The 26,603-nt window shown below is 35.7% G+C and overlaps 1 protein-coding gene across 2 annotated transcripts; it reads right to left on the reverse strand.

The window, feature by feature from the left end:
• Positions 1–1,899: 1,899 nt before the first annotated feature.
• On the reverse strand, positions 1,900–24,878 carry gucy2cb (guanylate cyclase 2Cb). 2 transcript variants are annotated; one of them, XM_048170646.1, is made up of 27 exons: positions 23,440–24,878; positions 23,135–23,241; positions 22,975–23,042; positions 20,263–20,478; positions 20,031–20,152; positions 19,769–19,868; positions 19,485–19,590; positions 19,197–19,338; positions 19,027–19,109; positions 18,799–18,919; positions 17,352–17,433; positions 17,090–17,192; positions 16,912–16,974; positions 16,757–16,828; positions 16,538–16,642; positions 16,357–16,443; positions 16,036–16,168; positions 15,770–15,907; positions 10,580–10,668; positions 8,428–8,519; positions 8,106–8,261; positions 7,328–7,520; positions 7,056–7,230; positions 4,118–4,216; positions 3,086–3,180; positions 2,645–2,721; positions 1,900–2,525 (listed from the first exon to the last, which is right to left on the reverse strand). In XM_048170646.1, the coding sequence occupies exons 1-27, from the start codon at positions 23,642–23,644 to the stop codon at positions 2,327–2,329; spliced, it is 3,228 nt and encodes a 1,075-aa protein (XP_048026603.1). In that variant the 5' UTR covers positions 23,645–24,878; the 3' UTR covers positions 1,900–2,326. The 2 variants fall into 2 exon arrangements, with proteins under 2 accessions (XP_048026603.1, XP_048026604.1); XM_048170647.1 differs by lacking the exons at positions 22,975–23,042; positions 23,135–23,241; positions 23,440–24,878 and adding an exon at positions 20,872–21,397.
• Positions 24,879–26,603: the final 1,725 nt, after the last annotated feature.

Here is a 26,603-nt window from a genome sequence, read left to right on the forward strand (position 1 = left end):
CCATTGCCAAGTCAGCAGTCTTCCCCATTAGTGTGGTTTGAAAGAACAAGAGATACCTGGAATTTATACTGTAGGGATGGTCATTTAATGAAACTCAAATGTAAATATTCTAATATTTTGAGATACTGGATTTTGGACTTTCATGAGCTGTACGCTCTAATCAACAAATAAAAAAAAAAAAAAAAAAAAAAAAAACTTTTGAAATGTTTTACTTTACATGTAGGGAATCTAGTATAAATGAAAGTTTCATTTTTAAAAATAATTTACAATAAAAAAAATGAACTTTTTCACGATATTCTAATTATATGACCAGCACCTGTATATAACAGAATAACAAACCAAGTGGCTGTTATTTTAAAGACAGATAACTCAAACACACTTTTCAAGTAAAACATTTCACAGGAAAATGTTTTATTGGATTTTGTGGTCATTCTGACTGAACACCTGTGTAAACCATGTGAAACTGGCTTCATAGTACATCCACTAAAAATACCAGTCGATTAAAAGTAATTGAAAAAAAATTTGTTTGCAGATGCCACATTCTCTCTTTTTAATGCAGTGAATTTATGTGTTTTTAAATGTGACTTAAGTGTTCAAAATTGTTCAGATACATTTTAGGGCCACTGTATATTTAGATGGGTGAAATATTTTTTTTTTTTTGTCATGTTCGATGACAGCATTATTGGTCAAAACTCACTTGAAATTGTTTTTTTTTGTAAAACATTTGTTTGTAATGGCAACATGGCCTATTATTATTATTATTATTACTACGTTTATACAGAGGAAAGAGGCATTTGTAAACACAGTTTTGTAGCTCAGTGCGTTACTGGGTCGATCAATTCTTATTCTGTCCCCATTAGCTGCTGCTATGTTCTAGAACTGTGAGCATAATAACAGTCCTTGTGTCTAGACAGAGAATAGTGAATTATATGAAACAGGAGAGATATTATAAACTTTATCGACGCGTGTAGATGCAACTGATGTAGAAGCGGCAGAAGTTTTGATACGACACATATCATATTAGCATGTCAGTGCAGTACAGTATAATAATCTCTTTCAACTTTGTACTGGTGTGTTGAACAAATCTTCTCACTGCATTGAATTTCAGAGGTATGTTTTAGTTTTCAAGTTGGATCTGTTATGTGTTAATTGCATCATATTTTATGGCCTTGTATTTTTTTATAATCCTACTGTGCCATCCTTCTGTATTTATTTTATTCTAATAAATGTCAGATTGTGTTACTTGTCAGGGCACAGGTAATGTTTTTGTTTATATTGAATTTTAGTTCGTACACACACAATGTCCATTTTTGTCTTTGTTTTGTTATATTTGCGTAACATGTCTCTAGTATCAAAAACATGGTCTGAACTCATTTTGGTCACGCTGACCATGTTTTTTGATACTAGAGAAAATTCTTTGTTATGTGTTCTTGATGATTTCTATTATATTTACAGTACAGGCAGTTTGTATACCATACTTCCACACTGAGCTCTTATATATAATTTATTTATAAAATATGGGATGTGTTGTGGCTTATTTTTTTTTTTCATGGTGTGAAAGGTAAAATTGAATTTTGTTATTTATTTAGTTTTTTATGTACTTTATATGTATAATTATGTATGTAATATTGCATTATTAATGCGTTGAAATCACAGCAGCCTGTTGAAACAAACTCCTCTAGTTAAGAAGATTATTAATGGTTTTCTTAACTTAAAGGGATTTGTTATAACGGAGCACAGACCCTTAATAGTGTATGTATGCCAAAGAAAATTGGATTAATGTTAGTCTCTTCAACCAAGAGAAAATCTTTTATCACAGAAAACAATCATTAATTACTGTAGATGTCCAAGCAGCATTACTGTGTAAATAGTTATCAAAATAATTGAAATAAACTTTAGTTTCTTTTTCAAAAATGTGTGAAGCGTTTAGCATGTTTATTATAATATTATTTGGCTGAAAATTAAATATCTTTCCTATAAAGCATTCTGCTGTTACACTCTCATTCTTCATAAACGTTCACTGATTGACAGTGCTTAATATCACTGTGTGGTTAGGCATTAATGCATGTCTGTTTAGTTTAAGAAGAACAATTAGACGTTTTTTAGAAAGAAAACCTAAGCTAAGCTAAGCTCTACAACACATGTTAACAGTGAATAATGTTAGATAATGCTGTAACACTAAGTATAAATGTTTTTTATAAATCCAAATATACAGTATTTACATTTTGCAGTGATTTCAATTGAAATTCAGTTCTGTCATCAACAAAGGGCTTTTGGTCCAGATGCTGATGTGGCAGTGTGCTAGTGTCATGTTCAGGGTTTGGGGTTACAGGTATGTGCTTTGACTGTCACCGGTGGCCAGGTGGAGATACTCTGGCAGTTCTGTGCAATCCATTTCCACTTCCACTATGGGCTTCCTGTGACGTGCTGACAGGGTCTTTCTCTTACATAAGCTGGAGGGCCGCTTCTCCAGGCACGTCTTTATCATTTCAGACAGGTCCTGCTGCAGATTCTGGAAGTTTTCCCTGCCAGCAGAAGAGTTCATAATAATGAAATCTTTTTTTAAAGTATATCATAGATAAATTCTGAGTTCACAGACTAGTTATGATGAGGAATAATAAGGACCATAAAATGTTAAACTCACGCTGTTGGAGGCGTTGGCAGATTATAATTCTGCCCTGTAACTCCCGTCAACCAGTATGTTGTCTCTTTTCCTTTACCCTGTGGTGTAAATGAGGACCAGTGCAGTTATTGTAACTAAAACAAAAATTATTTTCATTCAATGAAATAAAGCTGAAATAAAATATATAAATATCAGATGAAAAATCTGAAATGTTGAAATACTAAAATTAATAAAACTGAAATAAAAATTAAAGCTAAATAAAAATATAAAAAACTAATAAATGACAAAATTTAAACAAAAATGAAAACTGAAAATATAAAAATAAATTTAATTCAAAATACTAATGCTATAATAGTATATAAATAATTCTAAAATAACATTGATGATGATTATCAAAACAATGAGAGTAAAATCACTATTTTACAAGGGTGAGAGACCATCATTAACAATTCAATCACAGACCTTTAAGTAAGTTTCTCCTCTCTTTTCATACTCAAACTTGCAGTCAGTGCGCTGGAGAATGTTGATAGTTGACTGACTCACATGGATTCGTAGTGCTGGGGTGAGGACATGAACGTAGAATGAAATACAGAATACACAGAGATGGATTACTCACAACGCTTTGGTTAGGGAAATCTAGTGAACTGATTTACAGTACCGTTCAAAATGTTGGTAAAAATTTAATGTTTTTGAAAGTCTCTTATGCTCACCAAGACTGCATTTATTTGACTGAAAAAAACAGTAAAAATGCTATTTAAAATAACTGTTTTCTATTTTATTATATTTTAAAATTTTATAATTTATTTCTTTGATGGCAAAGCTGAATATTCTGCAGCCTATACTTCAGGTCTGTGTCACATGATACTTCAGAAATCATTCTAATATGCTGATTTGGTGCTCAAGAAACATTTCTAATTATCAATGTTAAAAACAGTTGTGCTGCTTAATATATTTTTGTGGAAACTGATACATTTTTTTCAGGATTCTTTGATAAAAAGAATTAGTTCACTTAGTTCAGCAATCCACCTTAAAGGATTAATTCAGTTCAGAATGAACATTTTCGGATAATTTATGAGCATTTGTGGTTAAAAAGTATAAACATTTTTACTTTATTTTTAGAAAATGACAGATTGTTTCACTAGACAAGACCCTTATTCCTCGTCCGCAGCCCTTTGAACCTGCATTTAAACTGCAATTTTCGACCCGTTGTACTCCAGTGAAGTCCACTACATGGAGATTAATCCTGGAATGTTTTCATCAAAAACCTTAATTTCTTTTCGACTGAAGAAAGAAAGACATAAACATCTTGTATGACATTATCAGGAAATTTTAATTCTGAAGTGAACTAATCCTTTAACTTTGGATGAAATTAATGTATCCATGCTGAAATGTTTTTAATTATTTAAAAAAACAACAATAAATAGATTAAAAAAAAATTGTACTGACTCCAAACTTTTGAACGGTACTGTAGGTTTTGAAAGACAGTCTACTCACGTAGACCTGTGGACTCCATACGAGATGCTGTGTTCACAGTGTCTCCAAACAGGCAGTATCTGGGCATCTTAATTCCCACCACACCTGCAGCACAGGGCCCTGAGCACATGCAACATAAATTACAAACTAAGGGGTTATAGTACATATTCTTGTATTATTTAAAATCATTTTTCCTGATGTTTACTTGTAATTTTTCCCACCAAAAATAAATAATTTTTTAAAACCATTTTCCACCCTCTCTCTGACCCTTGCATTTAAAGTGCCCCTATTATGCTTTTTCAGGTAGTACCTTTCATGTAGTGTGTTATATTGCTGTTTGTGAATGTAAAAGGTCTGCAAAGTTTCAAAGGTCAAAACTTAATGTAATTAAAGCTGCAAGCAGTGATGAAAGGGCCCTTGCACCTGGGCTCACCGCCACCTGGTGGCCTTAGGAAAACTGTGAACAGTGGGCTATAGTCATTTAAAGGTGCCCTAGAACTTTAAAAAAAAAGATGTAATATAAGTCTAAGGTGTCCCCTGAATGTGTCTGTGAAGTTTCAGCTCAAAATACCCCATAGATTTTTTTTAATTCATTTTTTTAACTGTCTATTTTGGGGCATCATTATAAATGAGCCGATTCAGGGCTACTGGCCCTTTAATTCTCCTGCTCCACGCCCACGGAGCTCGCGCTTGCCTTGAACAGTGCATAAACAAAGTTCACACAGCTAATATAACTCTCAAATCGATCTTTACAAAGTGTTCGTCATGCATGCGGCATGCATGTGTCAAATTATGTAACGAATCTATCTAACGAAGTTGTGTTTATGAATTATACAGACTGCAAGTGTTTAATAATGAAAATAGCGACAGCTCTTGTCTCCGTGAATACAGTAAGAAACGATGGTAACTTTAACCACATTTAACAGTACATTAGCAACATGCTAACGAAACATTTAGAAAGACAATTTACAAATATCACTAAAAATATCATGATATCATGGATCATGTCAGTTATTATTGCTCCATCTGCCATTTTTCGCTATTGTTCTTGCTTGCTTACCTAGTCTGTTGATTCACCTGTGCAGATCCAGACGTTAATACTGGCTGCCCTTGTCTAATGCCTTTCATAATGTTGGGAACATGGGCTGGCATATGCAAATATTGGGGCGTACACCCCGACTGTTACGTAACAGTCGGTGTTATGTTGAGATTCGCCTGTTCTTCGGAGGTCTTTTAAACAAATGAGATTTATATAAGAAGGAGGAAACAATGGAGTTTGAGACTCACTGTATGTCATTTCCATGTACTGAACTCTTGTTATTTGACTATGCCAAGATAAATTCAATTTTTCATTCGAGGGCACCTTTAAGTGGATAAATAGAGAAGAAATATGGCAAAATAAGTCATTTTGTGCCTGACGTTGTATGCCTGAGTTACAACTTCCTTTTTCGCACAAATTAGCACTTAGCCAAGTGTTGCATGATTTAACGTGTTTCTAACATGTTTGGTACTTCGTGGCATATACAAATGTGTTTCTGGGAGTGAATTACAGTGCAAAGCATGCCATTTCCTGTTGCCAGCAAGTGGCGCTATGACTGTAACTGAATATTGGCATGTAGATGTCTTCAGGCCAGGACTCTTATCAAACATGTGAAGTTTGGGCAGAGTTACAACAACTTCCTGTTTCATGGTGAAACATCGAACTTCATTAGGCTGCCACGGACACGCCCTTCAGCGAAAACTCTAGATCTTTGCAATTTAACATCGCTAAGGCCTTAAGATTAGACTGACCAAATATGATGTTGATCTGATTAAAACTCTAGCAGGAGTTTGTTAAAGTACAACGCGTGGAAATGGCAAAAACTGCAAAAATTTTGCAGAGAAAATTCAAAATATCTCACTTCCTGTTGGGTTTACATTTTAGATTTTGGACCCTGGGACATTTTTGTAGGTATTGGGCTGTTACATCTTTCTACTAAATTTCATACTTGTACATGAAACGTACCGCAAAGAGTGCTTAATTGAAATTTTGTAGGTGGCGCTATCGAGCCATTTTGCCAGACCTAATTCTGAAACTGATATCAGACGTAAATTTTCACCACTTCTGACGCGTGTGCAAAGTTTCATGAGTTTTTGATCATGTATAGACCCTCAAAAATGTGATTTAATTTCAGAGAAGAATAATTGACTGAGCAATTACAATAGGGTCCTCACACCATCGGTCCTCAGGCCTTAATTATTGTCTGCCCAAAGAAAGAATCTGAAACCGAATCTGAGCTGCCTGAAACGAATCAGTAATTACGGTCTTACTTCCGGCATGAACCTACTTACAAATCTAACAAATCTGCATAAAGCCAGACTACAACATCTTCTCTGAGCCGCCCTGAACTGTAGTTGTAGCTGAGGCCCGGAAGAGTTTGCTTCATGTTGTCTACATGTCGAGAAGATGCTTTTCTCTGTGCTGTGAAAGCAAATCCACTTTGCATGCACTTCCAAATGATAAGCACTCGCGTTCTAATTGATACGTTAAAACCAACACCATCGTTACTGTTCTTATCACTGGGTATACAAGTGCTAAGGAAGCCCCAGAGCTGAAATTCAGATATGGTAATGGGCATTTAGTTTCCGACACGCACTGTAAGCGGAAGACCAATCACAACAGACTGGGCCATCTGACCAATCAGAGCAGAGCAGGCTCTCGGAGAGCGGGGTTTAGAGAGACCAAATCCTTTATGAAATTGTTTAGACACTGTGAGAAAAGAGGTGATGCTGTAATGTATATTATGAGAAAATGAAAGTGCAAATACATGTAAACATGTACATGTAAACCTATTGTAGGAGACATCCAAAACAAAATTAGGGGCACTTTAAACCATTTTTGCTGCAATACATGAAAACTTTAATCTAATTGTTTATAAGGCCTCACTGTTACAAACTACAATCAATGACTGGCCGTTACCTGAATGCACACCAATGCGAATCCACACAGGCATCCCAGGGAGATGGCCTAACTGGAATGTGCCCATGAAGGCCAAGATGTCCAGTGCCATGAAGCAGATATCCATTGCATGCCTGTTCCCATTGCGTCGAGGAAGACCGGACACCACCATGTATGCATCACCAATAGTCTCTACCTGGAATAGGCACACAGACACATCGCCTTGAATTACTGAGGCATTGTAAAAGCCTTTTCTGATACTGGGTCTCATTCAACTAGTGAAATTGAAATACCTTATAGACATCGTGATTGTCAAGGATGCTGTCGAAGTTTTTGTAGATGTCATTGAGCATGTCCACTACCTCAATAGGTGTGCTAAAGTGGCACAGTGTGGTGAATCCCACAATGTCACTGAAGTAGATGGTGACCTCGTCAAAGAGCTCAGGCTCCACTTTTCCTGTTTCCTTCAGAGAGCGCACAACTGGTCTGCAACAAAAACAAAATGGCAAGAGTTAATGATCTGATTAATTACCTGCCAGTAATTATATAAAAAGCCAGTACAATTTTGTCTAAACAAACAACAAAAAAAAACAATCAATTGTTTTAAATGCTACAAAATTATAATGTTCAGTATAAAAAATTAATGCTGATTTGAGATTGCTGGGCTACATTTAATAGTGTTAAATTATTTGTTTTAAAGTCAGCATGAAACAGAAGTTGCAATGGTATTTTCTTCTCTATGATGATGTATATCCCAGTGAATTGGCTTCTCGAACAAGAAAAAATGTATAGGAATTGATTGGATCATTGTGGTTTGCTATTGCTGTGATCTAATGTGAGCGACAGGTTGTCCTGCTCTTGCGCCAGTCAATGTCATAAGAGAACTTTAGATTTAACTTTAATTGAGCATTATGACAGCAAGGATAATCTAAATGTAAAAATAGGGAAATGGGCTTGTGTACAATTAAAAATGCACTAATACTGGCCAATAATCAATGTGCTACTGATATCATGCATATCTAATACTGATCACAAGATTCTGCAGTGTCTTTCTGTTTGTTGTGTTCAGACCCAGGCAGAAGCATGAAGTTTAGGCAGTCCGCTCTGTCTCTCTCAGCTTTGTATAGAGCTGTGCGTTCCTCAACCAGCCGCTCCAGGTTACGGGAATACATCTGTAGCCGGCGGATCAAATTCTCCATGTAGCTCTCATGTTCCTGATTGTCCAGACTATTCATAACCAAATCAGGAAATCATGTATTAGAGAGATTTCAATCATGACTTCTTTAAATTAGATTTTCAGATGGTCATCATGCATGCTAATGGTCTGATTTGTATTTCTTTCTTCTTTGTCTACCAGTTCTCTAAGATTTCTCAAAAGCATATAAAAAGTGACCTGACAATCTTCCATAGAGTGATTTCTATCTTTTTGAAGTCTGGTCTTTTGTCTGGGTCCTCATCCCAACAATTTCTGATCAGCATGCACACCTAGAGAAATGGATTACTGGGTAAAGAGCCAATTTTGACTTTACTTAAAGGATTAGTTCACTTTAAAATGAAAATTACCTCAAGCTTTACTCACCCTCAAGTCATTTTAGGTGTATATGACTTTCTTCTTTCTGATGAACACAATCAGAGTTATATTAATAAATATCCTGACGCATCTAAGCTTTACAATGGCAGTGAACAGTGGCAATGAGTTTTAAGCTAAGAAAGTGCATCCATCCATCATAAACGTACTGCACATGGCTCCGGGGGGTTAATAAAAGCCTTCTGAAGCAAAGCGATGTGTTTGTGTAAGAAAAACATCCATATTTAACAAGTTATGAAGTAAAATATCTAGCTTCCGCCAGACCACCTTCCATATTCAGCTTACGAACAAAGTGTAACACCTCTCACAGTTCAAAACGCTTACACTACGTCCTACACCTTCCATATTCAACTTACGAAAAAGATAACTGACGCATCGCTTCACTTCAGAAGGCCTTTATTAACCCCCCAGAGGTGTGTGAAGTACCTTTATGATGGATGGATGCACTTTCTTGAGCTTCATACTCATTGGTCCCGTTCAGTATTATTATTAAACATGGATGCATCAGGATATTTATTAATATAATTCCGATTGTGTTCATCAGAAAGAAAAAAGTCATATGCACCTAGGATGGCTTGAGGGTGAGTAAAGCTTGGGGTAATTTCATTTTAAAGTGAACCAATAGTTTAAAACTTAGTAGTTGGCACATAAATATTTTTATTGACATCAAAGTTTATATGTATAGTCGAACCAAAATTTATTCAGACACCATGATCATTTCATTCATTAATACAGTTTATTCACTATAGTTTAAAAAAATGGTAATAAAATATGACAAGATCTCAGAGTTAAACTGTGTCAGAAAAAAAAAATCTTAATTATGTCAGATTACTCTTAAGCAAATTCTGTATGAAGAATTTTTGGGTATAATATGTCACAGTTTACTTTATTTTGCTATCCTCAGTTACATAAATGAACAATAATGTCCTGCACCCACTAGTAAAATATATAAAAAATATCAAAAATGTCTGAATAATATTTGGTTTGACTGTATGTACAATACCTATCAAAACATTGTAAACATTAAAAAATTTTTTTAATGTTTTTTAAAGAAGTATCTTATGCTCACCAAGGCTGCATTTATTTAAACTTATAGTAAAAACAGTAATATTGCAAAAAAAAAAAAAAAATCTTTTAATTACAGATTAAAATAAATATTTTCTATTTGAATATATAATGGCAAAGTTGAATTTTCAGTATCAGTCTTCCAGACTTCAGTGTCACATGATCCTTCGGAAAGGATTCTAATATGCTAATTTGGTGGTCAGGTAACATTTCTTATTATTAATGTAGAAAACAGTTCTTTGATGAATAGAAAGTTCAATGAACAGCATTTATTACATTTATTAAAGCATTTATTAAATAGAAGTCTTTTGTAACACTGTAAATGTCTTCACTGTCATTTTGATTCATTTAATGCATCCTTGATTAATAAAATTATTAATTTCTCTCTTTGACTTACCACAAATGTTTAAATGGCATCATTTTTTCCACAAAAACGTTAAGCATGCAGCAGAAAGTGTTTCAACATTGATAATAATAATAAGAAATGTTTCTTAAGCAGCAGACCAGCATATTAGAGTGATTTCTAAAGGATCATGTGACACTGAAGACTAGAGTAATGATGCTGAAAATTTAGCTTTGATCATAGGAATAAATTAATAAATATATTTTTAAATGTATTAAAATAGAAAAAAATATATTTTATATTGTAAAAATATTTCTGTTTTTACTGTATTTTTGATTAAATAAATGCAGCTTTGGTGAGCATAGGAGACAAACTTTTGACAGGTACTGTATTTTTAGATGAAGTATAACATGTCACACTACAGAACATGGCACCCTTCCAAAAGATTTTATGTCAGCTATCCATATGTTTTGGATTCTTTGCATAACTGTTTGGCTGCTATTAGTACAAATTACAATTTGTGTATGGGTCAAACAAATGCATACATACCTCTTGTTCTCTTTCACTGGTGTTCTCAAAGTTTAGGTCAGGTCTGAAGAAAGAGGTCGTACTAGGGTATTGCACTCTGGCTAGTTTCTCTGGTAAAGAAAAGTGAATTAGTTAAAGGAATCATAAATATGAAAACAGTTTGTTTCAAATCTGTCTGAATTTCTTCTGTGGAACACAAAAGGTAAATATTTAAAGAATATCCTGGTCGTTCATTTCAATAGCTACTGTATAAGTAAATACAAGCTACAAGCTCCAAAATGACAAAACAAGCACCATAAAAGTTACATAAAAGTATTCCTTGTGCACCACATTCCAAGCCTTTTTCCTTTTTTTTATTTTCTGCTCACCTTGGAATGTTCATGAATGAATGAATCTTTCTTTAAATCGAATCCAGTATCCAGTTAACAAAACAGTTCTGAATGACAAATCAGATTAATCCAGTTCTTGAATTCAACTCACTATGTCAAAGATAACAGCCCCCTGAAGGGGAAGATTATTCATGAATAACAACTTAAACGGCTATTGTAACTGTCATTGGAGTCATTTTGTCAGTTCCCTTTTGAAGTGATACTCAACACTGCATTTTGAATCAAGGCTATGGGGACACCATCAGCGTAACCGGTATCTGAAGCATGTGTGAAAACAATCCAATTTCATTGGCTGGTGACAATCCTTGACGTCATTAGTGGAGCGCCTGAAAGTTTTAAAGGCCCATAATACACGTCATCAGCTTTTTTGTCTTCAGGAGCCGTTTGTTTAGCAAGCACGTAGTAAAGGCGAATCTATAATGGAGAATACAAGCAAGTGTTTCAGGAAGTGTGTGGCTCCGTGTCCCAGGTTTCTGACACCTGAGGACACACAACCCATGCATTCAATGCTTGGGTGAAGAGCATGCGCGTTCAGTGTTCGATGGCTCTGAAAGCGCCCATTGTGAGAAGTTTACAATACGGAAGCTCTGTTCACGCCTGTCCTTATTCTCGAGGAATGTAGCACAGGCGTCTGCACCTTGCGGATAAGGCCCCGCTGTTGCCGAGGCACAGCGGAGGCTAAGTTGTGGGGATCGCAGTTAAGCTGGCTGAGGAGTTTGAGAGCAGCATGGCTCTTTAGCGCTCCTCAGTAGCAGGCTCGAGCGATCTGCTGGTTCAGAGTGTGCTGTCTTTAGCAATATCTGATCCAGCAGATAGCATGTTGCTGGCACCATCCAGCCAGGAGGAGGCAGATGTGGTTGAAGAGGCCGAATACAGTATATGTACTGAGTCTTCTCAGCCTGCTGGCCCCGCATACTGGGAACTGTTGGAGTACATGGCCCGCACCACAACCAGATTGGATCTGGCTTGGGGACATGAGAAACAGGAAGTCACTCATGACAGGCTGGATGGGGGCTTCCTGTCAGGCCATAATTGCCCTTCCCCCATGAGCCTTCCATTCCTTCCCGACTTCCACACAGAACTGGAGATGGCGTAGAAGAAACCATATTCAGCGTGCATTCATCCTTTTCAACTTTTGAACTACGCGAATGTGGAAGGATTAAATGAGCAGGGAGATGAGGATGCCCCTTGTTGAAGAGACGCTTGTAAGCTATCTCTTGCAGGGCGAGTTATCTTCTTTGAAGGCTCCTACCCTGCCATCCAAGCTGCTTCAGAAGAATTTGCACCTTGATGCCCCAGTCTCGCTCACTGAACTTTTCGGCACATCTGTAGAGACAGACGAACTGCTGAAGAGAATTAACATCTCTCCTCCTCCTTCTCCCCCACACGCTCTTTAGTGTGGAGCACAATGATAGAAGCAAGTGTAAAAGAAAAATGCGTCAGCTATGATGGTTGTGGAGTAGGATTGTTCCCCTTTGATGTTATTTTTTGAGTGAACTGAACTAAAATAGTTGGCAATTGCATTCCCTTGTTTAGTTATCTATCTCTCATGATAGTAATGATACTTTCGGTAAACATGATATGGCACTATATTCCTTCTATTTAGTTTGCTAAGCGCAAAAAAAAACTTCGGCACTGGCTATAGCAGAATGCAAGCAGGGTGTGAGCACACTCCCATTACTGACATAGGGTAATTAAGCAGAGCTGCAGCTCCCTGTGGTTTCCCAGTGATAGTGGTAATGGCCAAGGTCGACAGTGAAATATTTCTCCCTGTGGCAATTATTCCCTAAGAGCTATGTTAAGCCTAAGAGGCTGTCACAGCTGAGACATTTTTTATTCCTTAGAGCTCTGCTTTTAAGGCTAGAATAGCCCTCAGGGTAGGGAGGAAGGTTGTATAGGCCAGGACATCCCTTGCAATAAAGGCACAGAAGCTGGAATATCTTCTATATTTATGGGAAATAATGGCTTGGGGAATACTGCCACTACACAGTCCGTGTATGTCTTTTTATTGATGCGCCCTGTATTGATACTCTGACTCTGGCTAAAATAATCTGTTGAGTCAATATAAGCTATGCCCACTGTGCTTGTGCATATTCTCACCCAGTGAGGCAGGCATCCCTGCGGCATGGTGGAATGGGTATTTGTTCCCCATAATATCAATCTAAGCTTCTTCTTGCCAAGACACCACTCATCAAGACAGTAGAGAAAGTGCAACCTAGAATGTAGCAGCATTCAGGTGGAGCACATCCAGAGATCTCCAGAAGATACAGACATGGAGGAAGAGAGAGTTGAGCTGAAAATATTGCCAGATTTCTTGACTGCGGCAGAACCACTGATGATTCAGATGGAGGAGCCTGAATACCAAACTCCACAAGCTGGAGTGAAAACATTTCCACATTCCTCTACCACAGTGGCAAAGCCATTGTTGATCCAGGTGGCACCTAAACAACCTCTACCCGATGAGGTGGAAACATGGCCATCTTTCTTTACTGTGGCAGAACAATTAATGATTAAGTTTGAAGAACCTGAACAGCAAACTCCAACTGATGAGGGGAAAAAATTGCCCCGTTCCTCCACTAAAGTGGTAGAACCACACCAATGGTTCAGGAAGCACCTAATCTCACTCTGCCTGCTAAGGAGGAAATTCTGCTATCTGTGGCAGAACCAGTGATGGTTCAGATGGCACCTGCTTAGGTGGAGCAAGAGCGTCCACCTGAAAGGGGAACGAAGAAAAGGACAAAGAAGGAGAGAAAGAAAGACTCTTCAACTATAAAATGTCCAGATGAAACTCCACCAGTAGCAAAGCCAAAACTTGCTTGGATAGATGAAAAGAGAGAAATATTGAATATGCAACTCCACCACCTGCAAAAGGAAAGATTGCTTGGATGGAGACAGATAGTACAAAAGTCACACACATATTATATATATATATATATATATATATATATATATATATATATACAAAGAGAGATGAAAAGTGAAGGCCTGAAAGACAAGCAAACAAAATAGAAGATACAAAGACAGAGCAGGCAGCAAATATTACTCCATCAGCAGTCCACCAGTCCAGCAGAAGCAGAAGGTGGAAAGGATTACATCTCATTTATAATCTGGCAGAGACAAAGATTGCTGCAGAGAAAGAGAAGAAGGAGGCCAGAAAAGAGGAGAAAATACAAAGGCAGTTACTGTACAAAAAAAATATATGTCAATGATCTACCCTGCTCATCGACAAACACAACATGTTCAGTAAGTCATATTTCCTCAAGGAAATACAAAGAGAGAGACTAGGCCTGATCCATTGTTCTTGACTTAAAGGTGCCCTAGAACTTCTTTTTAAAAGATAAGTCTAAGGTGTCCCCTGAATGTGTCTGTGAAGTTTCAGCTCAAAATACCCCATAGATTTTTTTTAATTCATTTTTTTAACTGCCTATTTTGGGGCATCATTAACTATGCACCGATATATAGGTTGCGGCCCCTTTAATTCTCGTGCTCCCCCGCCCCCGGAGCTCGCGCTTGCCTTGAACAGCATAAACACAGTTCACACAGCTAATATAACCCTCAAAATGGATCTTTACAAGATGTTCGTCATGCATGCTGCATGCATGCTTCGGGTCATGTGAGTATAGTATTTATTTGGATGTTTACATTTGATTCTGAATGAGTTTGATAGTGCTCCGTGGCTAAAGCTAACATTACACACTGTTGGAGAGATTTATAAAGAATGAAGTTGTGTTTATGAATTATACAGACTGCAAGTGTTTAAAAATGAAAATAGCGACGGCTCTTGTCTCCGTGAATACAGTAATAAACAATGATAACTTTAACCACATTTAACAGTACATTAGCAACATGCTAACGAAACATTTAGAAAGACAATTTACAAATATCACTAAAAATATCATGATATCATGGATCATGTCAGTTATTATTGCTCCATCTGCCATTTTTCACTATTGTTCTTGCTTGCTTACCTAGTCTGATGATTCAGCTGTGCACATCCAGACGTTCTGCCCTTGTCTAATGGCTTGAGCATGAGCTGGCATATGCAAATATTGGGGGCGTACACACCGACTGTTACGTAACAGTCGGTGTTATGTTGAGATTCGCCTGTTCTTCGGAGGTCTTTTAAAAACTGAGATTTATATAAGAAGGAGGAAACAATGGAGTTTGAAACTCAGTGTATGTCTTTTCCATGTACTGAACTCTTGTTATTCAACTATGCCAAGGTAAATTCAATATTTAATTCAAGGGCACCTTTAAAATGTCCTGCTGTTGTCTTACAGTGGAAAAAAACCAACAAAATTGAAGCAAATAAAAACTTTTTCTAAAATATCTGATTTAAAAACAAAACAGAATCTCTATAAAATGTTTTGCTTAAAATAGTTAAAAAATAAAAAACTGAAAACTGCAGCATAGGTCACTGCAGTGCAAAGTATATACATTTATTTAGATTATTTTAAATATATTTCATTTTTCTATCATTTGCACCATATTTTTATAAAACAACAGGTAAATCAACATATTTTGAATATTTATGATGCAAATATAAAACATTTTAGAGTAAAACATTGGCTAATGTAACAGGCTTATTTGCCTTCAGTAGACTTTTTATACAATACACACATATATGCTATTTTTAAACTCACAATTCATTGTAACTGCATGGAAAGACTTACTAGCACAGTCCAAAAATTCACATCCTTTTAAAGTTAAACTTTAGCATAAATAAATAATCTTGACTTTACATGCATGATGGGAAAATCACCAGTAGGTGTCACTGGTGATTGTGTATTTTCATGCAACTGTCAATAAATCTTTCTCTCACCAGCTCGATCAGAGCAGGCTCTTGTGTAGAATGTGCACTTCCTCATCATGATCTCCTGGGAAATGATGGCGAAACTGTACACATCTCCTTTTTGAGACACCCTCTGCTTCCTCAGGTGTTCAGGAGCCGTCCACAGATCTGAGAGAAGCGGAAACACAAATGAACCATTAAGAACATTAATGTTTAACCAAGTAACTATAATATAACAGTGTAGAAATAACTGAAATTCTTTGTCAGGATAATAATAATAATAACCACCCTTTCACCTTTACTAGGACTGAGAATTGTATTGAAGCCAAAGTCTGCAATCTTCACTACCATACGGTTGTCAACCACACAGTTAGTGGATTTAAGACGCCCATGGACTGCAATGTTGCTTGCATGGAGATAAGACATGCCCTAAAGGAGGTCAAAAAGTTAATACGAGAAACTGTGTTAGTATAGTACATTTACATAACTATATGTATAGCACATATCTAGGCATATAGATGTTGATCAATCCATCTAGACACCGCTATATGCAAATAATGAAATACTACATTTTGAATTTAAGAAAATACTCTAAATGAAGGTAATCATCCCATTACCTTTGCAATGTCATACATGACAGAGATCTTAAACTGCCAGTCCATAAAGGTCTCTTCCGGGTATGAAATCTTATCATTAAGTACATGCTAAAAGAACAGAAAATCCATATCATAGTATTCATATACTATATCAGATTATTTTTTTTAAATTTCATCATATGAGGCTCATTATAACACTCACTCTAAGGGATCCTCTTTCTCCATATTCAAACACGCCAAAATACTCATTGTCAAATTTGACTGTCCCGTAGAATTTTGTCAAATTGTAATAATCAATTTTCAATAGCTGAAATGAAAGTGACATTATGATATCTGTTGTGAACAACACAAAGTTACTCAGGTTTTATCTTAAAATAATTCAGTGTTTTGTTATTCAGTGAAGAGAATAAAATCCTGCTACCGCGTTGAGCTCTATCCTCTGTTTTTCAGTGAAGCTTCCATCTGTGAGTCTTAACTCTTTAAGGATAACAATCTGTAAAGAAAAAAAAAATCAACTTATTAAAAAAAACCCAGAGTGATGGAATCATTTTAGATAAATGTGCGCACTTACAGTACCTTTTTATCATAGCGTGCACGGCGTAGGATGTAGCTACTATTCTGTATAGAGTCTTCCTCAATCTAATCACAACAGACAAAGAAACATTCAAAAATGATGCAGTAAAAAATAAACATAAAACATTTCAAAACACATTATTATAAAAGTAAATTAAAGATTTTAGTGCCAATGCATTACCTTCAGAGAGATCATATTCCACTCATTCAACTCTAATGGGGTAATGAGCTCTGAGGAAATGTGAGACCATCTTTTCTGCATGTGACGGTAATTTCTATTTTGCCTTTAAAATATATACAGAAGCAACTGTAAATATCTTGCTACATACAATTTCATACACAATATGCATATAAGATATGTACTAGTAAATCCAGTGGCATCACAAAAAGTGGCATTACAAAGGGACAAAGAATAAAAGTGAAAAACAAAGTATTGCTCTAACCAGTAAAAGATGAAGGCAAGTGTACCCATGACCCCCACAACAGCAGTACACAATGCTATGACAATGATGTTGTTTTCCAGGCCTAAATAAAAAAAATTATTTCAAGAGAAAAATACATTATTACATAATATACAATAAAATATGCTTGATACTTTAACTCAAACATCAATGTAAAAAAAAAAAAAAAAAAAAAACTGTGAATTTATAGTAAAAAAAAAACAGCAGTTGTCGTTGCCAGAACTTTCCCTTTAACATTTGGTAGCAATATTTTAAGTTTTACATACTGAACTTAAATTTACAGTAAAAAACATATATACCAAGTTAGTAAATTTGTTTTTTACCTTTATAATATTACTATGACCACCTTAAAAACACAGGTGGTAAAGATACAAGCTGTGGTAAATACTAATATATAGAAAGTGCACACTTGTCATTCACACAATGTGTTGGGGAAAGTTACTTTTAAAAGTAATGAGTTACAATATTGTAATGATTACAATGCTTGTTTGTTTTTAATAACAAGAAAAAAGCTATATTTTTGGCAAATGTAAAGGCCCTTTCACACCAAAAGTTCAAATGCAAATAAAAATGCAAATTTACTCCTGTACAGTAGAAAGCCATTCTCAGTCGCAGAAAAATAGGACTCAGGTTGAACACTCTTACTTCAGGAATAAAAAAAAATAAAAAAAAATACAAATGTGATGTTTATCTAAAGTCATTTTTCCTTATGAATATGCCTGAATTGGATTATCCAAAGTCAGCAGCAAAGACATGGGAAATATATATTTGTGTTATTTAACATATTTAATTATAGCAAATTTGCTAATTATTCTGGGTTTGCATTTCACTGTTTTCATTTATTTTGAGGAATACTGTAATCTGTTTTTGTGCAAGTGAGATGTGTAAATGCGTGCTCACGTTTAGTCTAGAACTACAATAACCATCATGTTTACACCGCAGGAAGTATCAGTCAATAAACGGGAAAACAAAGTAACTTCCATTACTTATTTGAAAAAGTAACTCAGATATTTTGTTGTAAATTTAAAAGTAATCCGTTACTTTACTAGTTACTTGCAAAAAGTAATCCAATTACTTAACTCAGGTTACTTGTAATGCACTTCCCCCAACACTGACACACAAACACATTATACAAATACATTAACAACATAAGTAACATAGTACCTTAATATACGTTACAGATAAGAAAAAAGATAAGAAGAAACATAGCTATGGTTTTTCACTGTAAATTATAAGATGACGTGTGCATTTAACAGTATTTTACTGTAAAATTACATGAAAAGTCCCATTAGATTTACTAGTTTTTCACCGTATAGAGTAAGGGAAGTTCTGTTAACAAAATAAGAGAATTTTACAATAGCATTTTTACAGTCTTTTACCATTAAAATTACAATCATTTGATTTTGAAAAGTGATGGAATCCACTATACCTTTTGAATCTATTAAGGGACGGTCTTTAGGTAGTTGACTCTGAGGCCAGCTCAAGGAAGGATTGCTGTCCGTTAGCTGTGTGTGGTTGGTGGAAGTGTTGAACTCATAAAGAATCTTGTACTAAAGTACAGAAGGAGGTAAGTTTTAATGTCCAATAATCACTCCATAATTTGCTAAAAAAAAAAAAAAATTCTATTCTGTAAATAGATTGATATATCTAGGCATACCTCATTGTCTTTGTTAGTGTAGATCAAAGAAAATATCAGATCCCTGTCACCATATTCATCCAGCTGATAATCTCCTGCTATGCCTGTGGTTTGGATTTTTCAGATTTGAATTATCCTGTGGAATTACTAAAGCAACTCCAACATTCTGAGACATGACTGAAGCTTTTCACCTTTGAAAGACACGTTTCTGAAGTAGTTCATGCTGAAAGACTCCATATCCTGAATTTCTGAGAAGGTCGTGTTCCAGATGTTCCTCATCACCTGTCTGAACAGCAGCACTGCATCATGATATGCTGCAATATAATCATTCATCTGCACACAGAACAGTGAGGAGATGAAAGTTAGTACTTCTAGATCCATAACAGGAAAGCGCCAGCATATGAATGTGAATATTGTGCAAATACACTGTAAAAAATGACAAAACAAACAAGATTTTTGAAGCTAAAAACTGTACCCACTGTGTTGTTACCAGAAGTGTCAATGGTGTATTGTCTTGTGTTGGGCATTGTTAGCACCAGGACATTCTTCATAGCATCGTTAGATGACCCATTATAATATATGTCGCTGTGAGAGAAAGTTAGTATTGTTTCACATTTACAATTTCTTTCAACTTTAGATTAGGCTTTTTGAGATTAGCACAGTTATATAGATGGCTATCCATGCACATTTAGTCAGGTCAAGATCAGTAGATATCATAAAGCTCTAGATTAAAGAAAGCAGGAGTTGAAGGTGAATGACTGACTTGTAAAGGTCAATCAGAAGAAAAACTGTTTCATCTTTAGACTCCATAGTGATGTTCTTCAGATCCATGATGTCATCAGGTGTCCCACACATAATGACCACTGTGAAATAGAAATCAAGTTAGAAAACAAATAAAAACACACTTCAACATTTACATTTTTTGAAGAATTTTGACACAAATATTAACTTATAAATGACCATAGTTAAAACATTTAAAAACTGAGGTTGATTTTCTTTAATATTCAAATAAAATAAGGTCTCACAGTTGCTCTCCCGTTTAAGGCTGCCCAGAACCTTACTCAGCTCGTCTTCTCTTCGTAGAACCACAGTTTTCTCTAAATGTTTGGAAAAGTTGCCCAAAGATACCTCAAGAGCATTTATGTACCTACAGACAAGACACAAATCAGAAAGACTCAAAGGGAATATTCCTATATTCTTTCACAAAACTCTTTTGTTGTTGCAAACTACTAATGTACAATATCACTACATACTCACCAGAAACAGTCCTCTGTGTTATTCTGCTTCTTGTATATAAACGTTGTGTTCCATATAGGCTTGATAGTGTCATTGAATTTCCAAAAGTGAGAGAAGAAGCTGGAGATTTTTCTGGCTGGAGGCAGAAGGCGAGTCAGATCTCTCTTGAAGTCACAAGACAATCCAAAGCTTCCTGCTGATATGATGGGCATGTTGAGGTTCAGACCGATCTCCAAACTACAAAACACATATCAGGTGTTGGGTAAACTCAGTTTCAAACAGCAAGGAACCTTTTCTTGAATAGTCTGACAGGTCCATTATCTTTTCAGTTAGGTCATAATGTTGTTCCTATCATATACTATAACTTAATGTCACTAAATAGATTTTTTTTTTTAGTTTTAGTTTTTCTGGTCAACAGTATCTGCTTGATGATTAAACATAAGGGTTCAACCCTAATCCCTAACCCTAAAAGTACACTATCCAAAGAAGTACACTCAAACTGTATTATATTGCAAAATGTATTATAGTTTAAATTTATATAAACAAAATGTAGCTGGCCGCACACTAGTAGGCTAGTTGAACTTAAGAGTAGTTCACTCAAAAATGAAAATTCTGTCATTACTCACTCACCCTCAAGTCGTTCCAAACCCATACAATATGTGTTCATCTTCGGAGCACAAATGAAGATCTTTTCAAATGAAATCTGAGAGCTTTGGAGGGGCACAGTGACAGTCTACGCAACCACCATTTTCAAGACCCAGAAATGTAGTAAAAACATCAATAAAGTAATTCATGTGACTCCAGTGGTTTAACCTCAGTTTCATGAAGCGACGCGAGTGCTTCGTTTGCGCAAAAAGACAAACAAACATAATTTACCACATTATTTACAAAATATTAATCTCCAACGCGCGTTCACGCAACAACGTCTGCTCTTGCCTCAACACAACATGCATGCGTCATGGTGCTCTCGTGAACACGCGCTGAAGATTAATATTTTGTAAATGAAGTGGTAAATTATGTTGAGGTTTTTTTCGCAAACAAAGCAAAAATGCTAATATTAGCCAGCAAACATTTGGACGTTTAATGACCATTGCGTATGCTGTCAAGAGAGGGACAGAAAGCTCTCAGATTTTATTAAAAAGATCTTAATTTGTGTTCCGAAGATAAGAAAAAGGTTTGGAACAACATAAGGGTGAGTAATTAAAGGCAATTTTCATTTTTGGGTGAACTAACAACAACATCAGTGTCTACCGCTTAAGCCGAGTTCAGACTGCACGATTTTCAAAGTAGTCGGGTCACTGTTCTTTTCACACTGCATGACTATCTTGGCCAGCATTCAGTCGCTGCTGTGTTCAACTGCACATGGATCGGTGACAGAAGGTTTCACACTGCATGACTTTACAATAGGAAGAATCACGACACTCTGTTGGCACGCAAACTACGTTTCACAACCAAACACACGCGAGATGTGACAAGGAAACAACGCGATATCACGCGTCAACCGGAGTTATTATTATTATTATTAAAAACGGTAGCCCACAAGAAGCTTGCAATACGAATTGCCTGTGCACTGATTTGCAGCGAAAACAAGAAAAAGAAAAGAAGAATATGGAGGAGAAATGGTTGGGGAGACTTGGATTGTGTGTTTGCAAGGAAGTTGGAGTAAATAAATAACTTTTCAATGTGCTGCTGTTCGGATGGTCAAGCAAATGTTTTGCTTTGTTCTGTTTGATAGAATTGAAATGTTTATGTGAACGAAGCCATGCTTGCTAACTGTGGTCTATAACTCCTCCCCGAACCCCCGCTGCTCTGTATCTTGCTCTCTCGTTGGCTGTCGGTCATCGCCGGAGTTTTCAGTCAGAACACTTTTAACTGCAAGATTTTGAATCACGACAGTCCAGAATTTAGCATGCCAAAATCTCACGGGCGTCGGCACTCGTCGGTGATTTTAATCACGTTTTGCTCATTCACACTGGTGATTGTCACTCGCTGAACGAGCACCGATTTCCCTGTGATTTCGGGCATTTGTCGGCGATTTCTCAAAACCTGTCGCCGAGCCAAAATCGGGGCTAAAATCGTGCAGTCTGAACCGCTTAATGTGCTGACAGGCATTTACGGTAAAAAATATACTTTAATGTAATTTCCATTGAAATCATGTATTTATTTATATATATATATATATATATATATATATATATATATATATATATATATTTAATGATGAAGTGCAAATTTAGTACATTTAAAATATATTAACTTCAAATGTAATACTGAATAAAGCACTACAGTTAAAAATATAATCAAGTTTACACTTTAGTATGTTAATCAACACATTAAAATTATTATTTAAAGCATGACAAAATTGCTAAGACATAATGATTTAAAATGCACTTTAAACTAAAACTTTTCATTTGGCAAAATTCACTTTTTAAAAGTGTACTTAAGTGTGTAAATAAACAGTCATGAAACTGTATTCCTTTTAAGTACACTTAAGTACACTTTTATTTCATTAATCGTGCAGTACAGTGTTTTAAAGAACACTGGACAGGATTTGAAGAACACTAAATGCAAATTAATACAATTAAGTGCACTTCTTTTTTTTTTACAAGGAGTGAGTACTATAACTGATTTGAAGTGGATTCTTAAGGAGGCAGATAGCACGATCTAAAAAAAAAAAATAAAGAATGTAAAATGTGCAATACAGAAGAACTGTAAAAGCAAATTCGAACATACTCAACCATTTGGAAAGTGGCATAAGTGCAGGTTGGTCCCAGTAGAGCACATCCCTCCTCCCCTGCATTCTACGAAAGAAACCACAACGATCAGTGTGAACTTTATATATATTGTAGCTTCTATATAGTATGTCAGAGGAAATAAAAGTCCCAAAACTGACCGCAAGATCATTTAAAATTTCAACTCCCTCACAGGCGCTACTGGTGCAGCCTTTTTTTAAGTAGTAAATGGTTTGAAACCCTCTGAAATTAACCGATAAATCCACACCTTGAAAAAGTAGAAAAAGACACAAAGTAATCCCTAAATAATTCAAATATACATTTCATATTTAAACACTATTTAGATGTCACTAAATCTTTTGTTTTACATAACTTTAATTATGGCTTTACAAGACTGTGATTTCTGATGGAGTGTTGAATAGTCCATCCTCATATTCTACAAAATGTTGTTAGGGTCATACTTTACCATCTTTTGAGTTGATCTTAGAATCAGATTCAACAGCCCTCATCACCGCAGGCTTCACAAAATTGATACTCCAGGGCGACACTTCGTCATCCAATAAAATAACATTCATCAGAAGAGTTCCATTAAAGCAAGACTCTTTCATAAAGTGACTTTGCTTTAGGAATGCCCATGATAGACATGCAAATAACCAGATGTTGTAATCCATATTCAAAAGTTAAGAAGAAAAACAAACACGCAGTCTCTCAGCCTTTGAGGTCAACACGTTTAGATAAAACTGATTTTCATTGCGATATGTTTCAGTTCATAGTAGTTTGTAGTTGTCCAGATGAGTTCCTTCATCATATTTATGAGAATATTCCAAGAATGGAAAATGTAGAGGAACAACTAATAAGGTTGTTTTATCCAAGCTGGTCTTTTGTCCTAGACAGGCTCACTTTCACATTGATCACTATGCTCTCACCTGAGCGTGTTAATGAACAACATAGTCAGTGGCCGTGTCTCGAAACCTAGTGAGCTGCCTACAAAGACAGCATGTATAGGCATCATAGGCAAATATTTATTTTTGCTGTCTAGATAGCAAGTTCACAAGGCTAGCTCACACAGTGACTGTCAGAGTGAGAATTTAGGCCTAATATTCTCATAGAGGTGTTATTATAAACATAAAGTATGTATTTATTGGTAATCTAATTTCTGTTAAAGCAACTGAAGCAGAAGCTCTCAGGGTCTATTGAACACTAATGTACAGAGAAGACGACTGTGAGAAGAGGAGTGAAGGACAAAGGTTGAACCATAAAGCCATCATCCTGTGATAAATCGATCCTGTCATAAAAGCAATCAGAATGAAGCACCTGTCCTGTTTGTTTTCCCAGGTGAGTGGAGGAAAATACATAAATTACTCTGGTATAAATTACTGATGATTCATTTTATGATTTGTTGTGCGTAAGTGTATTATTTGCATGTCTACGTTTTTATTTTAGGCCTATTGTATTTATTATATAAAATATTTTTATTTAAATTGTATTTAATTTTAAAGTTTTTTTTATGCTTAGGACTGTGTACATACTTGTTGGTATCCAGTGATATACTAAAAATTATGTTGGTTGTCTTTCTACTTACAGGCAACTAAAAACGTAAATAAATATACACTTTATCATCTTTTTTTGTTAGCCTACTTTAATGTGTCACGCTCATTGTGTTGTCCTTAGTCCTTTCCAACACATTTATGTATGCAGGTGCTTTCCCTCAGTAATGATTTATCATATCAAACAATAGTCTTGACACTTCATATATTTATGGTTCAATTTATTTTATGACTTTCGAGAAAAAAACTGAAGTAAATCTTGTTTTAATCTCGATCATAAGACGTAGGCAGACATTATAAGTTACAGTGCTCAGCGTAAATGAGTACACCCCCTTTGAAAAGTAACATTTTAAACAATATTTCAATGAACACACAAACAATTTCCAAAATGTTGACAAGACTAAGTTTAATATAACATCTGTTTAATTTATAACATGAAAGTAAGGTTAATAATATAACTTAGATTACACATTTTTCAGTAGTTACTCAAATTAGGGTGATGAAAAATGAGTACGCCCCACAACAAAATGTACTACATCTAGTACTTTGTATGGCCTCCATGATTTTTAATGACAGCACCAAGTCTTCTAGGCATGGAATGAACGAGTTGGCGACATTTTGCAACATCTATCTTTTCCATTCTTCAAGAATGACCTCTTTTAGAGACTGGATGCTGGATGGAGAGTGATGCGCAACTTGTCTCTTCAGAATTCCCCATAGGTGTTCAATTGGGTTCACTGTAGGCATCATGCATTTTTCTTTGTATTCCTCACCTTTGCGATGCCATACAGTTTTGAAGCCATCAGTTCCAAAAACTTGGTCTCATCACTCTAGAGTATAGAGTCCAAGAAGTCTTCATCTTTGTCAGCATGGGCCCTCGCAAACTCTGGGCAGGCTTTTTTGTGCCTGGGCTTTAGGAAAGACTTCTTTCGTGGACGGCACCCATGCATGCTATTCCTCTGCAGTGTACAACATATTGTGTCATGGGAAATAGTCACCCCAGTTTGGCTTTTTACTTCTTTAGATAACTGCAGTGAACTTGCAGGTTGATTTTCTTCAACCCTTCTCATCAGAAGACGCTCCTGTCGAGGTGTTAACTTCAGTGGATGACCTGGACGTCTCTGTGAGATGGTTGCAGTTTCATCTTTTTTACATTTTTGTACCACTTTTGATACAGTATTTTGACTGATAAGTAAAGCTTTGCTGATCTTTTTGTAGCCTTCACCTTTCTGGTGTAAATTATTTTCTTTCTCAGGTCTTGTGACATTTCTCTTCCATGTGGTGCCATTGCTGACAGCATGAAATGGGAAGGGGTTTTAACACCCTTTTATAGTCAACTGTCTGCTGGACACCTGTGTAATGAATAATTAGAATCACCTGTGGCTGAATTCTTGTTAAATTAGACATTTGTAGTCTAAAATTTAGCTTTGCTCCAGAGACTTTCAGTGGGGCGTACTCATTTTTGCATCACCCTAATTTGAGTAAAACTGAAAATCTTGTTCTCTAAGTTATGTTATTAACCTTACTTTCATGTTATAAGTTAAACAAATGTTATATTAAACTTAGTCTTGTCAACATTTTGGAAATTGTTTTTGTGTTCATTGAGATATTGTTTAAAATGTTACTTTTCAAAGGGGGTGTACTCATTAACGCTGAGCACTGTATATTTGTTTGTTTTTTTCTTCTTTTTTTCCCCATCTGTTCTCTCTTCTCTAGCTATTGCATTCACTACACACAAATAAATGTGTGATTATATACAGCGAGTAGTTGTTTCTTAGTAGAATTGCCCCATAACTTGTTGGTTTACAAGCTGAGGGTGCAATATAAAATGTACGATAAAAAAGTAAAATAGGCCTAAATAACATTTTATTATCCTTTTATAGTTTCTTTTGTATTGCATTCCGTTTATTGTTTTCCAGACTCAAAATGTAAATAGTCCTACATGTTTCACGTGTAACATGATGTTTTTATAATGAGATTTCTTCTAATTACTTCTTTTGCAGTTCAATGATTTCGACATAACCACAATATCTCTTTTTCCTGATGTACTGCTCCCTCTAGAGGACATATGGACACATGTCAC

The sequence above is a fragment of the Megalobrama amblycephala genome, linkage group LG20, assembly GCF_018812025.1.
Source record: "Megalobrama amblycephala isolate DHTTF-2021 linkage group LG20, ASM1881202v1, whole genome shotgun sequence".
In the NCBI taxonomy this organism is placed as follows: Eukaryota; Metazoa; Chordata; class Actinopteri; order Cypriniformes; family Xenocyprididae; genus Megalobrama; species Megalobrama amblycephala.